Genomic DNA, 12,634 nt, shown 5'->3' with positions numbered 1-12,634 from the left:
GGATGAGAAGAGACAGGCAGATGGGAGAGGAGCTTAGACTAGAACAGGGCTGGGCTCGGGCCAGCTGCTTGGGAGGGACTCTGCAGAACAGGAATATCCAACACTAATGCTGTAAACTAGAGACCCGCAGGCTGGAGAGCACCCCTACACCTGTGCTGTGTTGGTCCTTGGTTTTGTCAAAATAATTTGAGCCAATACATAAAAAACAGCTGATCTCACATGAAAATTGGAATTTCCAACTTCTCTGGAAACATCTGAAGATATGCTAAGTCTCTGAAAACTTAACCCCCTCTGCTTCCTAAAATCGAAAAGGAAGTCCTGAGGTTAACTTCAACCGAGGTTGCAAGTTCCCCTCTGTAGCAGGCTGCGTGGTGGCCCCAAAAGCTTCCCTTGTCAACCCCCTGAACCTGTAAAGTGACCATATTTGGAAAAAAGGGTCTTTGCAGATGCAATTGAGTTAAGGACCTCCAGAGGAATTAGCCCGGACTATCTAGGTGGCCTCTAAATCCAATGCCAAGTGCTTTTATAAGAGAAAGGCGAGGCTGGCCGGGCATGGTGACTCACGCCTATAATCCCAGCACTTTGGGAGGCCGAGGTGGGCAGGTCATCTGAGTTCGAGACCAGCCTGGCCAACAAAGTGAAACCCATCTTTACTAAAAATACAACAATGAGCCGGGTGTGGTGATGGGTGCCTGTAGTCCCAGTTACTCAGGAGGCTGAGACAGAAGAATTACTTGAACTTGGGAGGTGGAGGTTGTAGTGAGCCAAGATTGTGCCACTGCACTCCAGCCTGGGCGACAGAGCAAGACTCTGTCTCAAAACAAAAGAAAAAAAATGGAAATACTACACTACCAGTTGGCACAGAGCTCTCCTCCTGTGGCCCCGGACTTCTTCACAATCCAGCAAGTGAGAATAACCACCATAGGGGCCTTCCCGTGTCCAGGCCCAAACCTCCCTGCTGATTGAGCTGTCCTGCCGGGTCATATTTCTTTGCTGCACGGATTGGGGTGGGTGTTGGGTGCCTGGACCCCGATGGAAAAGAACAGGTGGCATTTGCTGGGCCTCAGTTCAGCTGTCACGGGAAGAACAGAGGCCCCTGGGATTTCGAGGCAACAATCCCCGTGGAGACAGGCAGACAGGAATGTCTGCACCAGAGACCCTGGGATGGGAGGAGTGCAGATGGGGCTCCCAGACACAGGGGGAGGCCCCGGACCACCCAAAGTCTCTCTGCAACTCCACCAGAGAGGGCTGAGAGGAGAGCTGTGGTCTGGTAGAAAAACCTAACTGGGCAATGAGGCAGTTGGCCCAAGGAGAAGTCAGAGGTTAGGGGTAAGAGGTAGTACACTTTATTGACTGGGTTCTCCCAACATGTTGCAACCTCTGGCAAAGTCAGACCCTGGGCTTTGCCACCATCCCATCCACCAAAGAGAGAAGAGAACACATCTCATGAACATCCACATGGCCTCCAGACAGCAGAGCACAGGGGCAGGTGTGGGGAGGGAGGCTGCCAGCCAGGGGTGGGTGGACGAGGGGCGAAAGCGCCGGGTGCCGGGCTGGGGGCACCCCTGAGGCCCCGCCAGACCTGGCCAGCCCTTCACTCCCCCAGTTGAGGTTTAGTGTGGTTCACAGTGAGACTGGCTTAGATTGGCAGCGGGCGATGGTAGACAGATGCCCTCCACACTCCCCACCCGCCCTGGCCGGACTCACAGAGCTGGCAAGAGGGAGAGACGGAAAATCCCGTTCCCTGTGTGTCCCTCTGGGACAGGGAAGCCCCTTCTCTGGAGGGGTGAAGGGGAGAGGCCTAGTCTCTTGACATCCCCCAGGCTACTAAGTAAGGGCCATTCACTCCTGGCTCAGAAGTTTCTAGAACATCTTGGTGAATGTGCCCACCATTACTCCCAATTAGAAAAAGGTATTTGAAATGTAGGAGTTGACTGGGGTGCCTCAAACCAAGCAGTAAAAACCCTGGTAAGATCTAGGTTTAAAAAGGCAGCTCTACCTTTGCTTAGGAGGCTGGGGAGGTCCGTGAAGGTGTTGGCTCAGGGCAGCAGGGGTAGGGAGTGCCCTGGGAATGGGGCGGGGACCAGGGGCAAGATGCAGGAAGCGGTGATCCATGGGACATGGCAGGTCGCCCTCCAGTGCTGGAGGCCTGGGCTTGGAGGGCAGCTGGGGGCCACCAGGGGCCTCCATGGGCACATCTGTCAGGCAGGCACCGGGGCCTCTGCCCCACCGGGAGAAGCAGGGGCCCCCCATCAGGCCTTGTGACTGCCGTTAGCTGCAGGCTCCTTGTGGCCAGCTGTGAAGTCCACGGTGGGCTCAAGCCCCAGCATCTGCCGCTGCACCAGCTTGGCATAGAGGCCACCCTGGGCCAGCAGCTGCTGGTGGGTGCCCTGCTGCACCACGCGGCCCTTGTCCAGCACCACAATGAGGTGCGCATGCTCCACAGTGCTCAGCCGGTGCGCGATGATGAGTACCGTGTGCTTCTGCAGGTTGCCGTGGATGGCCTGCTGGATCTGCGGGGACAGTGGGGACCTGGCTTGCATGGCACAGACACCCCACCCACAACCGCGCTCCATGCCACCACCTATGGGCTGAAGCTTAACCTCTTTGAGACTCAGTTCATAAAAATGGCCAGCTTCCTGGGTTTTTCTTAAGGGGAGACAGCTCAGGGCCAGACACAGGGAGGCACCTGGTGAATGAGGGATCAGCGCTACCCTGGCCCTGCAGTCTTCTGGCCCCTCCCTTCCTCCGCCTTTTTTTTTTTTTTTTTTTGACTAAGTCTTGCTGTCACCCAGACTGGAGTGCAGTGGTGCGATTTCAGCTCACTGCTACCTCTGCCTCGTGGGTTCAATTGATTCTCATGCCTCAGCCTCCCAAGTAGCTGGGGGATTACAGGTGCACGCCATCATGCCCAGCTAATTTTGTTTTGTATTTTTAGTAGAGACGGGGTTTCACCATGGTCTCGATCTCCTGACCTCATGATCCACCTGCCTCGGCCTCCCAAAGTGCTGGGATTAAAGGCGTGAGCCACCGCGCCCGGCCACACTAATATTTCTTACTGGTTAATTCTTAAATTCTTAATTGTTAATCCCAGTAGAGCAATGGTCCTTAACTCAGGGCCCCCTTACAGAGGAATTGTAAAATACCACGTTTCCCACAAATTGCATACAATGCTTTATGTGTATGGGCATTTTTCTAGGGAGAGTTTCTAGAATTTTCATAAATTTCCAAAGGGATTTATGACCCCAATAGTTCTGGAACAAAACCCTGAAGAGCCAGGGTCATCGGGCTTTACCCTCCTCTGTGCTGTTTCTGTTTTCTCAGGCGTGGCTTCTGAACCTGCCGACACAGAGCGAAGTTGACACAGACCAGTCCAGTCGGCAGGGGAGCCGCAGCAGACAGCAGGGGCACGGGGAAGGGGCTCTGCCCCGCAAGCTTCTTCATGCACATCTTCATCCTGAAGTCATCACCAGGGTCCCTGTGGGCTCCTAGGACCCCAAGGCACCTCAGGGACCTCTCATGGCTCAGCAGCTGCTTCCGCCATTGACTTGGGCTGCCGTCTTCCTGGGATCGGGGTTGTCTTTAGCCCTGGCCAAGCTGGAAACTGAAATACACTCTCCAGACAAAGGCAACAGCAGTTGAGTGTGGGCACCTGGGTTCCAGCCTCAGCCATTCTGCTGAATACATTTATAACCCTGCAGTCATTTCTTTTCTCTGGGCCTCAGTTTCCCTGTCTGTTCACTGAGGTGATTGGACTGTGTTCACTGTTTTCACAGTATGATATGGTGTGTCCAAGAGTTTAGTCATCTCTTTCTTTTTCAAGTTTTGTAGAGACAGAGTCATGCTGTTGCCCAGGCTGTAGTGTGGTGGCACGATCATAGCTCACGGCAGCCTCAAACTCGTGGACTCAAGCGATCCTCCCACCTAAGCCTCCTGAGTAGCTGGAATTACAGGCATGGGCCTCTAGGCTCAGCTCAAACATTTCTTTTTTTTTTGTTTTGATTTTTTCTTTTTTGAGATGGAGTCTCGCTCTGTCGCCCAGGCTGGAGTGCAGTGGCCAGATCTCAGCTCACTGCAAGCTCTGCCTCCCGGGTTTACGCCATTCTCCTGCCTCAGCCTCCAGAGTAGCTGGGACTACAGGCGCCCGCCACCACGCCCGGCTAGTTTTTTGTATTTTTAGTAGAGATGGGGTTTCACCGTGTTAGCCAGGATGGTCTCGATCTCCTGACCTCGTGATCTGCCCGTCTCGGCCTCCCAAAGTGCTGGGATTACAGGCTTGAGCCACCGCGCCCGGCCAGCTCAAACATTTCTTTAATGGCTGTTTACTGCGTACATACTATGTGTCAGCCACTGTTGTAGGCACTGGGGAATACAGCAGTGACCATGACAAAATCTAATGTGGGAAAGAAACAATGACAGAGTAAACTAAGTTCGGGCACCAGGACTAAGCCAGTCCTGGAGCGCCGTGCTCCTCTTCATTCTCTCTCATCCCTGCTTGTTTCCTCGTCTGTCTCTCTGGCCAACTGTGCTGTCCCCAAAGCCCTCGACTGCAATGACTTTCTCCTGGTTTACCTAGCACACTGTGTGGGACAGAAGGAGGACAGTGACATTTGCTAAATTAATTGTAACAGAAAAAAGTCAGCTTTAAAAGTCATAACTCTCCACATCCACCAGGATGGTGACAATTTTATATTGTTTGTTTTTGAAACAGGGTCTCACTCTGTCACCCAGGCTGCAGTGCAGTGGCATGATATCAGCTCACCACAACCTCCACCTCCCGGGTTCCAGCAATCCTCCCACTTCAGCCTCATTAACAGCTGAGACCACAGGTGTGTGCCACCATGCCCGGCTAGTTTTTGAATTTTTTAGTAGAGATGAGGTTTCACCACATTGCCCAGGCTGGTCTTGAACTCCTGGGCTCAAGCAATCTGCCTGCCTCAGCCTCCCAAAGTGCGAGCCACCATTCCCAGCCCTGGATGGTGATAATTAAAAACCAAATCAAAACCAGAAAATAACAAGTGTTGGTGAGGAAGTGGGGGAAATTGCAACCCTTGTGGATTGTTGGTGGGAATGCAAAATGGTGCAGCTGCTGTAGAAGACGGTCTGGCAGTTCCTCAAAACGTTGAGCATAGAGTTCTCATGAGACCCAGCAATTCCACTCCCAGGCATCTACCCAAGAGAGGCAAAAGCAAACTCCCACAAAAAAAACATGAATGTTGGGCCAGGTGCGGTGGCTCACACCTATAATCCCAGCTTCTCGGGAGGCTGAGGCAGGAGAATAGCGTGAACCTGGGAGGCGGAGCTTGCAATGAGCTGAGATCGCACCACTGCACTCCAGCCTGGGCGACAGAGTGAGACTCCCGTCAACAACAACAAAACATGAATGTTCCCAGCAGCACTATTCACAATAGCCCAAAGGTGGAAACAGCCCAGATATCTACCATAAACAAATAAACAAAATGTGGCCTAGCCATGCAATAGGATATTATTCAGCCATAAAAAGGAATAAAGTGCTGATTCATGCCACAGCATGGTTGGACCTTGCACACATGAGAGAAGCCAGACACGAAAGGCCATGTAGTATAGGGTTCCATGTACACGAAAAGGCCAGAGGGGCCAATCTGCAGAGCCAGATTTTAGATTGCTGGCGGCCAGGGGCTGTGTGGAGGAAGAATTGGGGAGTGGCTGTTAATGGGTATAGGGTGCTGTGTTAGGGTGATGAAAATGTCCTGGAACTGGATAATGATGATGGTTACACAACATCATAAATGTACTAGATGTCACTAATGATAAGTTTTATATCATCTGCATGTTGCTGCAGTAAAAACAATTTTAAAAACATTAGGCTGGGCGCAGTGGCTCACACCTAAATCTCAGCACTTTGGGAGACTGAGGCAGGTGGGTTACTTGAAGTCAGGAGTTCAAGACCAGCCTGGCCAACATGGTGAAACACTGTCTGTACTAAAAATACAAAAAAATTAGCTGGGTATGGTAGCAGGCACCTGTAGTCCCGGCTACTCAAAAGGCTGAGGCAGGATAATTGCTTGAACCAGGGAGGCAGAGGTTGCAGTGAGCTAAGACTGTGCCACTGCACTCCAGCCTGGATGACAGAGAGAGATCCTGTCTCAAAAACAAAACAAAACAAAACAACAAAAAATCCCGCCAAAATAAAACAAACAAAAGAAAACATTATATCTCTGGCCGGGTGTGGCGGCTCACGCCTATAAGCTCAACACTTTGTGAGGCCAAGGTGGGAGGATTGCTTAGGCCAGCAGTTTGAGACCAGCCTGTTCAACAGAGCAAGGCCCTGTCTCTACAAAAAAAAAAAAGAATTAGCCGGGCATGGTGATGTGCACCTGTAGCCCCAGCTACTCTGAAGGCTGAGGTGGGACGATCTCTTGAGCCCAGAAGGTTGGGGCTATAGTGAGCCGTGATAGCACCTCTGCATTCCAGTCTGGGCAACAGAGCAAGAACCTGCCTCTAAAACAAACAAACAACAACACCACACTCCTATCTTAAATGTAATGTGGGACCCTGGAACAGAAAGAGGACATTAGTGAGAAAACTAGTGACACACAAATACAGCTTGCAGTTTCACTGATAGTGACATGCTCTGTTGGTTTCCTAGTTGTGACAAATGTACCCCAGTACTGTGGGATTTTAAGACAAGAGGAAACTGTGAGGGGCGGGCCATAGGGAACTTTCTGTATTGTCTTGTGACTTTTCTGTAAATCTAAAATTATTTCAAAATTAAACTTTTTTATTTTTTTTTGAGACAGAATCGCTCTGTCACCCAGGATGGAGTGTAGTGATGGCGATCTCGGCTCACTGAAACCTCTGCCTCCTGGATTCAAGCAATTCTCCTGCCTCAGCCTCCAGAGTAGCTGGGACTACAGGAGTTCGCCACCACGCCCAGCTAATTTTTGTATTTTTAGTACAGACAGGGTTTCACCATGTTGGCCAGGCTGGTCTTGAACTCCTGACCTCAGGATCCACCCACTTTGGCCTCCCAAAGTGCTGGGATTACAGGCATGACCCACCGCACCTGGCCTAAACATTACTTTTTTAAAACTCCTATGTACCTCCTAAAAAGAAGCTAGTTCGGTCTCTGGAAGGTTCTTTTGTCTGCCTATGGCACACTTTTGGGTGTGGGTTTACAAATCAAGGTGCTGGAGCCGACTCCATAGGAGAGGGAGAAGAATTTGGAATTCTCAGCCTGAAAGTGGAGGGATGAGAAGAGACAGGCAGATGGGAGAGGAGCTTAGACTAGAACAGGGCTGGGCTCGGGCCAGCTGCTTGGGAGGGACTCTGCAGAACAGGAATATCCAACACTAATGCTGTAAACTAGAGACCCGCAGGCTGGAGAGCACCCCTACACCTGTGCTGTGTTGGTCCTTGGTTTTGTCAAAATAATTTGAGCCAATACATAAAAAACAGCTGATCTCACATGAAAATTGGAATTTCCAACTTCTCTGGAAACATCTGAAGATATGCTAAGTCTCTGAAAACTTAACCCCCTCTGCTTCCTAAAATCGAAAAGGAAGTCCTGAGGTTAACTTCAACCGAGGTTGCAAGTTCCCCTCTGTAGCAGGCTGCGTGGTGGCCCCAAAAGCTTCCCTTGTCAACCCCCTGAACCTGTAAAGTGACCATATTTGGAAAAAAGGGTCTTTGCAGATGCAATTGAGTTAAGGACCTCCAGAGGAATTAGCCCGGACTATCTAGGTGGCCTCTAAATCCAATGCCAAGTGCTTTTATAAGAGAAAGGCGAGGCTGGCCGGGCATGGTGACTCACGCCTATAATCCCAGCACTTTGGGAGGCCGAGGTGGGCAGGTCATCTGAGTTCGAGACCAGCCTGGCCAACAAAGTGAAACCCATCTTTACTAAAAATACAACAATGAGCCGGGTGTGGTGATGGGTGCCTGTAGTCCCAGTTACTCAGGAGGCTGAGACAGAAGAATTACTTGAACTTGGGAGGTGGAGGTTGTAGTGAGCCAAGATTGTGCCACTGCACTCCAGCCTGGGCGACAGAGCAAGACTCTGTCTCAAAACAAAAGAAAAAAAATGGAAATACTACACTACCAGTTGGCACAGAGCTCTCCTCCTGTGGCCCCGGACTTCTTCACAATCCAGCAAGTGAGAATAACCACCATAGGGGCCTTCCCGTGTCCAGGCCCAAACCTCCCTGCTGATTGAGCTGTCCTGCCGGGTCATATTTCTTTGCTGCACGGATTGGGGTGGGTGTTGGGTGCCTGGACCCCGATGGAAAAGAACAGGTGGCATTTGCTGGGCCTCAGTTCAGCTGTCACGGGAAGAACAGAGGCCCCTGGGATTTCGAGGCAACAATCCCCGTGGAGACAGGCAGACAGGAATGTCTGCACCAGAGACCCTGGGATGGGAGGAGTGCAGATGGGGCTCCCAGACACAGGGGGAGGCCCCGGACCACCCAAAGTCTCTCTGCAACTCCACCAGAGAGGGCTGAGAGGAGAGCTGTGGTCTGGTAGAAAAACCTAACTGGGCAATGAGGCAGTTGGCCCAAGGAGAAGTCAGAGGTTAGGGGTAAGAGGTAGTACACTTTATTGACTGGGTTCTCCCAACATGTTGCAACCTCTGGCAAAGTCAGACCCTGGGCTTTGCCACCATCCCATCCACCAAAGAGAGAAGAGAACACATCTCATGAACATCCACATGGCCTCCAGACAGCAGAGCACAGGGGCAGGTGTGGGGAGGGAGGCTGCCAGCCAGGGGTGGGTGGACGAGGGGCGAAAGCGCCGGGTGCCGGGCTGGGGGCACCCCTGAGGCCCCGCCAGACCTGGCCAGCCCTTCACTCCCCCAGTTGAGGTTTAGTGTGGTTCACAGTGAGACTGGCTTAGATTGGCAGCGGGCGATGGTAGACAGATGCCCTCCACACTCCCCACCCGCCCTGGCCGGACTCACAGAGCTGGCAAGAGGGAGAGACGGAAAATCCCGTTCCCTGTGTGTCCCTCTGGGACAGGGAAGCCCCTTCTCTGGAGGGGTGAAGGGGAGAGGCCTAGTCTCTTGACATCCCCCAGGCTACTAAGTAAGGGCCATTCACTCCTGGCTCAGAAGTTTCTAGAACATCTTGGTGAATGTGCCCACCATTACTCCCAATTAGAAAAAGGTATTTGAAATGTAGGAGTTGACTGGGGTGCCTCAAACCAAGCAGTAAAAACCCTGGTAAGATCTAGGTTTAAAAAGGCAGCTCTACCTTTGCTTAGGAGGCTGGGGAGGTCCGTGAAGGTGTTGGCTCAGGGCAGCAGGGGTAGGGAGTGCCCTGGGAATGGGGCGGGGACCAGGGGCAAGATGCAGGAAGCGGTGATCCATGGGACATGGCAGGTCGCCCTCCAGTGCTGGAGGCCTGGGCTTGGAGGGCAGCTGGGGGCCACCAGGGGCCTCCATGGGCACATCTGTCAGGCAGGCACCGGGGCCTCTGCCCCACCGGGAGAAGCAGGGGCCCCCCATCAGGCCTTGTGACTGCCGTTAGCTGCAGGCTCCTTGTGGCCAGCTGTGAAGTCCACGGTGGGCTCAAGCCCCAGCATCTGCCGCTGCACCAGCTTGGCATAGAGGCCACCCTGGGCCAGCAGCTGCTGGTGGGTGCCCTGCTGCACCACGCGGCCCTTGTCCAGCACCACAATGAGGTGCGCATGCTCCACAGTGCTCAGCCGGTGCGCGATGATGAGTACCGTGTGCTTCTGCAGGTTGCCGTGGATGGCCTGCTGGATCTGCGGGGACAGTGGGGACCTGGCTTGCATGGCACAGACACCCCACCCACAACCGCGCTCCATGCCACCACCTATGGGCTGAAGCTTAACCTCTTTGAGACTCAGTTCATAAAAATGGCCAGCTTCCTGGGTTTTTCTTAAGGGGAGACAGCTCAGGGCCAGACACAGGGAGGCACCTGGTGAATGAGGGATCAGCGCTACCCTGGCCCTGCAGTCTTCTGGCCCCTCCCTTCCTCCGCCTTTTTTTTTTTTTTTTTTTGACTAAGTCTTGCTGTCACCCAGACTGGAGTGCAGTGGTGCGATTTCAGCTCACTGCTACCTCTGCCTCGTGGGTTCAATTGATTCTCATGCCTCAGCCTCCCAAGTAGCTGGGGGATTACAGGTGCACGCCATCATGCCCAGCTAATTTTGTTTTGTATTTTTAGTAGAGGTGGGGTTTCGCTATGTTGGCCAAGCTGGTCTCGAGCTCCTGACCTCGAGTGACCAGCCTTCTCCTTTTTCTTTTCTTTTTGAGACAGGGTCTCTCTCTGTGGCCCAGGCTGGAGTGCAATGGCGTGATCATGGCTCACTGCATCCTCAACCTCCTGGCCTCAAGGAATCCTCCTGCCTCAGCCTTCCAAGTAGCTGGAACCACAGGCATGCACCATCATGCCCAGCTAATTTTTGTATTTTTTTGTAGAGATGGGTGTCCCACTATGTTACCCACACTGGTCTTGAACTCCTGGCCCCAAGCCATCCTCCCGCACTGGCCTCCTAAAGTGCTAGGATTATAGGTGTGAGCCACCACACCCAGCCTGTTTTTTTTAAACCTAAAACCGCTCTAAAAAATAAAGCCACTGGAAGCAGTGGCTCACAGCTCTAATCCCAGCACTTTGGGAGGCCAAGGCAGGTGGATTCCTTGAGCTCAGGAGCTTGAGACCAGCCTGGGCAACATGGCGAAACCCCATCTCTACAAAACATACAAAAATTTAGCTGTGTGTGGCAGCTGTAGTCCCAGCTACTCAGGAGGCTGGGAGGTGGGAGGATCACTCGAGCCCGGGAGAACTGTGATTGTGCCACTGCATGCCAGCCTGGGTGACGGAGTGAGGCCCTGTCTCAAAACAAACAAAACCAGCAACAACAAAAATAAAGCCTATTATTTTTTACAAACAATCCAAACTCCGTACTAGAGGCCAAGGAGTTTGCCTCCCTGCGACTTTGTCCTCACCCCTCTCCGTTCAATCCCCACCCACCAGCCACACTGACCTTAAGGCTTTGAACCTGCCAAGCTCATTCCCCACTCTGGGCCTGCACCTGCTGACCCTTCCTCTTGGCATGTTCTTACCTCCAGAACTCTCCACCACTGACTTCTTTTCTTTCATGTCTCAGCTCAGATGGCACCTGATGGCCTTGGTTCTAATGATGAGAACCACAGAACTCTTGGCATATGGTGACTCCATCCAAACTGCTGTGCCAAGTAACCAAACTCTAGTATGGCTTCTAGCAGCAGAAAGCCGTATCCCTGGGATAACCACAGCCCCCATTCAAGTGCCTGTGTGAGAAAGCTCAGCTTGGCAAGGAGAATTTGCTGTGTTTTAGTCAATACCTGCTGACTGGCCCCAACCTCTTTTTCTTGGAGTGTTTACTAAAAAGGGCTTACAACTGTGACTCCTTCCTCTGTCCCTCTGAGATGTGTATGTGATCTCCTGCATCTCAGAAGTGTCTCTCTTAAGGACCTGAAAGCCATGCCCTTGAAATGGACAGCTAGACACAGGTGGCCTCCTGGCTGTCCCCTGGGCTTGCTTTTATTTTTCCTGGGGGCCTCTGCCTGCTCCCCTCCCTACCTCCTCATTCTCCCTTTAAAATGCCCGTCACCACCAAACTGGGATGGCACATGGCTCCTTTCCCACTGTCAGGAGTCACTGCATAAAATCTGTTTCCATGACTTTTGCCGGCGCCCAGCTATGCTCATCTTTGACAACGGTGTCCCCTCCCAGTCTCCTGGTGCCCCAAGACTGTTTCATTTGCTTTGTAGCACAGGCCACGGGGTGAATGCATGCTTGTTTTCTTTTTTTTTTTTGAGACGAAGTCTTGCTCTTCGCCCAGGCTGGAGTGCAGTGGTGTGATCTCGGCTCACTGCAAACTCCACCTCCTGGGTTCAAGCCATTCTCCTTCCTCAGCCTCCCAAGTAGCTGGGATTACAGGTGCCCGCCACCACACCCAGCTAATTTTTGTATTTTTAGTAGAGATGGGGTTTCACCATGTTGACCAGGCTAGTCTCGAACACTTGACCTCGTGGTCTGCTGGCCTCGGCCTCCCGAAGTGCTGGGATTACAGGTGTGAGCCACCGCACCTGGCATTCCTTGTTTCTTATCTGCCTTCCCCACTGGAATGGAAACACCGTGGGGACAAGGGTCTTGGTCTGGTCAGCCCACCACGATAACCCCAGCACGGTGCCTGGTGCCTGGAAAGAGCTCAGGAACTCTCTGTGTAATAAGTGCATCAATCCGCGGATAGACTGAGGTTGCTAGCCATCTCCAAATACATGACTGGGCCCACCTGACCAGTGAGAATGAAACTCACAGGGGAAGCACTAGCTTGAGGTCACACGGTTATAAACTGCAGAACGGAGCTGCTAGTCCAGGTCTCCCCATTCTGTTTTTTGTTTTTGTTAGTTTGTTTTTTGAGATGGAGTCTCGCTCTGTTGCCAAGGCTGGGGTGCAGTGGTACAATCTCAGCTCACTGCAACCTCTGCTTCCCAGGTTCCAGCTATTCTCCTGTCTCAGCCTCCCAAGTAGCTAGGATTACAGGCACCCGCCACCACACCTGGCTGACTTTTGTATTTTTAGTAGAGATGGGGTTTCACCATGTTGTCCCGGCTGGTCTTGAACTCCTGACCTCAGGTGATCCGCCC

At 52.4% G+C, this 12,634-nt stretch overlaps 2 protein-coding genes across 5 annotated transcripts in view; both read right to left on the bottom strand.

Annotated features, from left to right (window-relative positions):
- Positions 1-1,323: 1,323 nt before the first annotated feature.
- On the bottom strand, positions 1,324-3,456 carry LOC105516387 (ATP-binding cassette sub-family B member 9-like). Its single transcript, XM_011948585.1, has 2 exons — positions 3,340-3,456; positions 1,324-2,513 (listed from the first exon to the last, which is right to left on the bottom strand). Exons 1-2 carry the CDS (start codon positions 3,454-3,456, stop codon positions 2,253-2,255), a joined length of 378 nt encoding a protein of 125 aa, XP_011803975.1. The 3' UTR covers positions 1,324-2,252.
- Positions 3,457-4,295: 839 nt separating this feature from the next.
- ABCB9 (ATP-binding cassette, sub-family B (MDR/TAP), member 9) overlaps positions 4,296-12,634 on the bottom strand; it is a 43,202-nt gene continuing 34,863 nt past the window's right edge. For 3 of the 4 annotated variants that reach the window (XM_011948458.1, XM_011948460.1, XM_011948459.1), the window contains one exon: positions 8,552-9,741. In XM_011948458.1, the coding sequence (XP_011803848.1) occupies positions 9,481-9,741 (261 nt within the window). In that variant the 3' untranslated portion in view covers positions 8,552-9,480. Of the gene's footprint in view, positions 4,581-8,551; positions 9,742-12,634 lie in introns of those variants that run through there. The other variant, XM_011948461.1, reaches the window with a different exon arrangement.

The sequence above is a fragment of the Colobus angolensis genome, unplaced genomic scaffold (assembly GCF_000951035.1).
Source record: "Colobus angolensis palliatus isolate OR3802 unplaced genomic scaffold, Cang.pa_1.0 Scaffold28, whole genome shotgun sequence".
In the NCBI taxonomy this organism is placed as follows: Eukaryota; Metazoa; Chordata; class Mammalia; order Primates; family Cercopithecidae; genus Colobus; species Colobus angolensis.
Note: the sequence above shows the minus strand (reverse complement) of the source record. Positions and strands in the feature narration are given on the sequence as shown.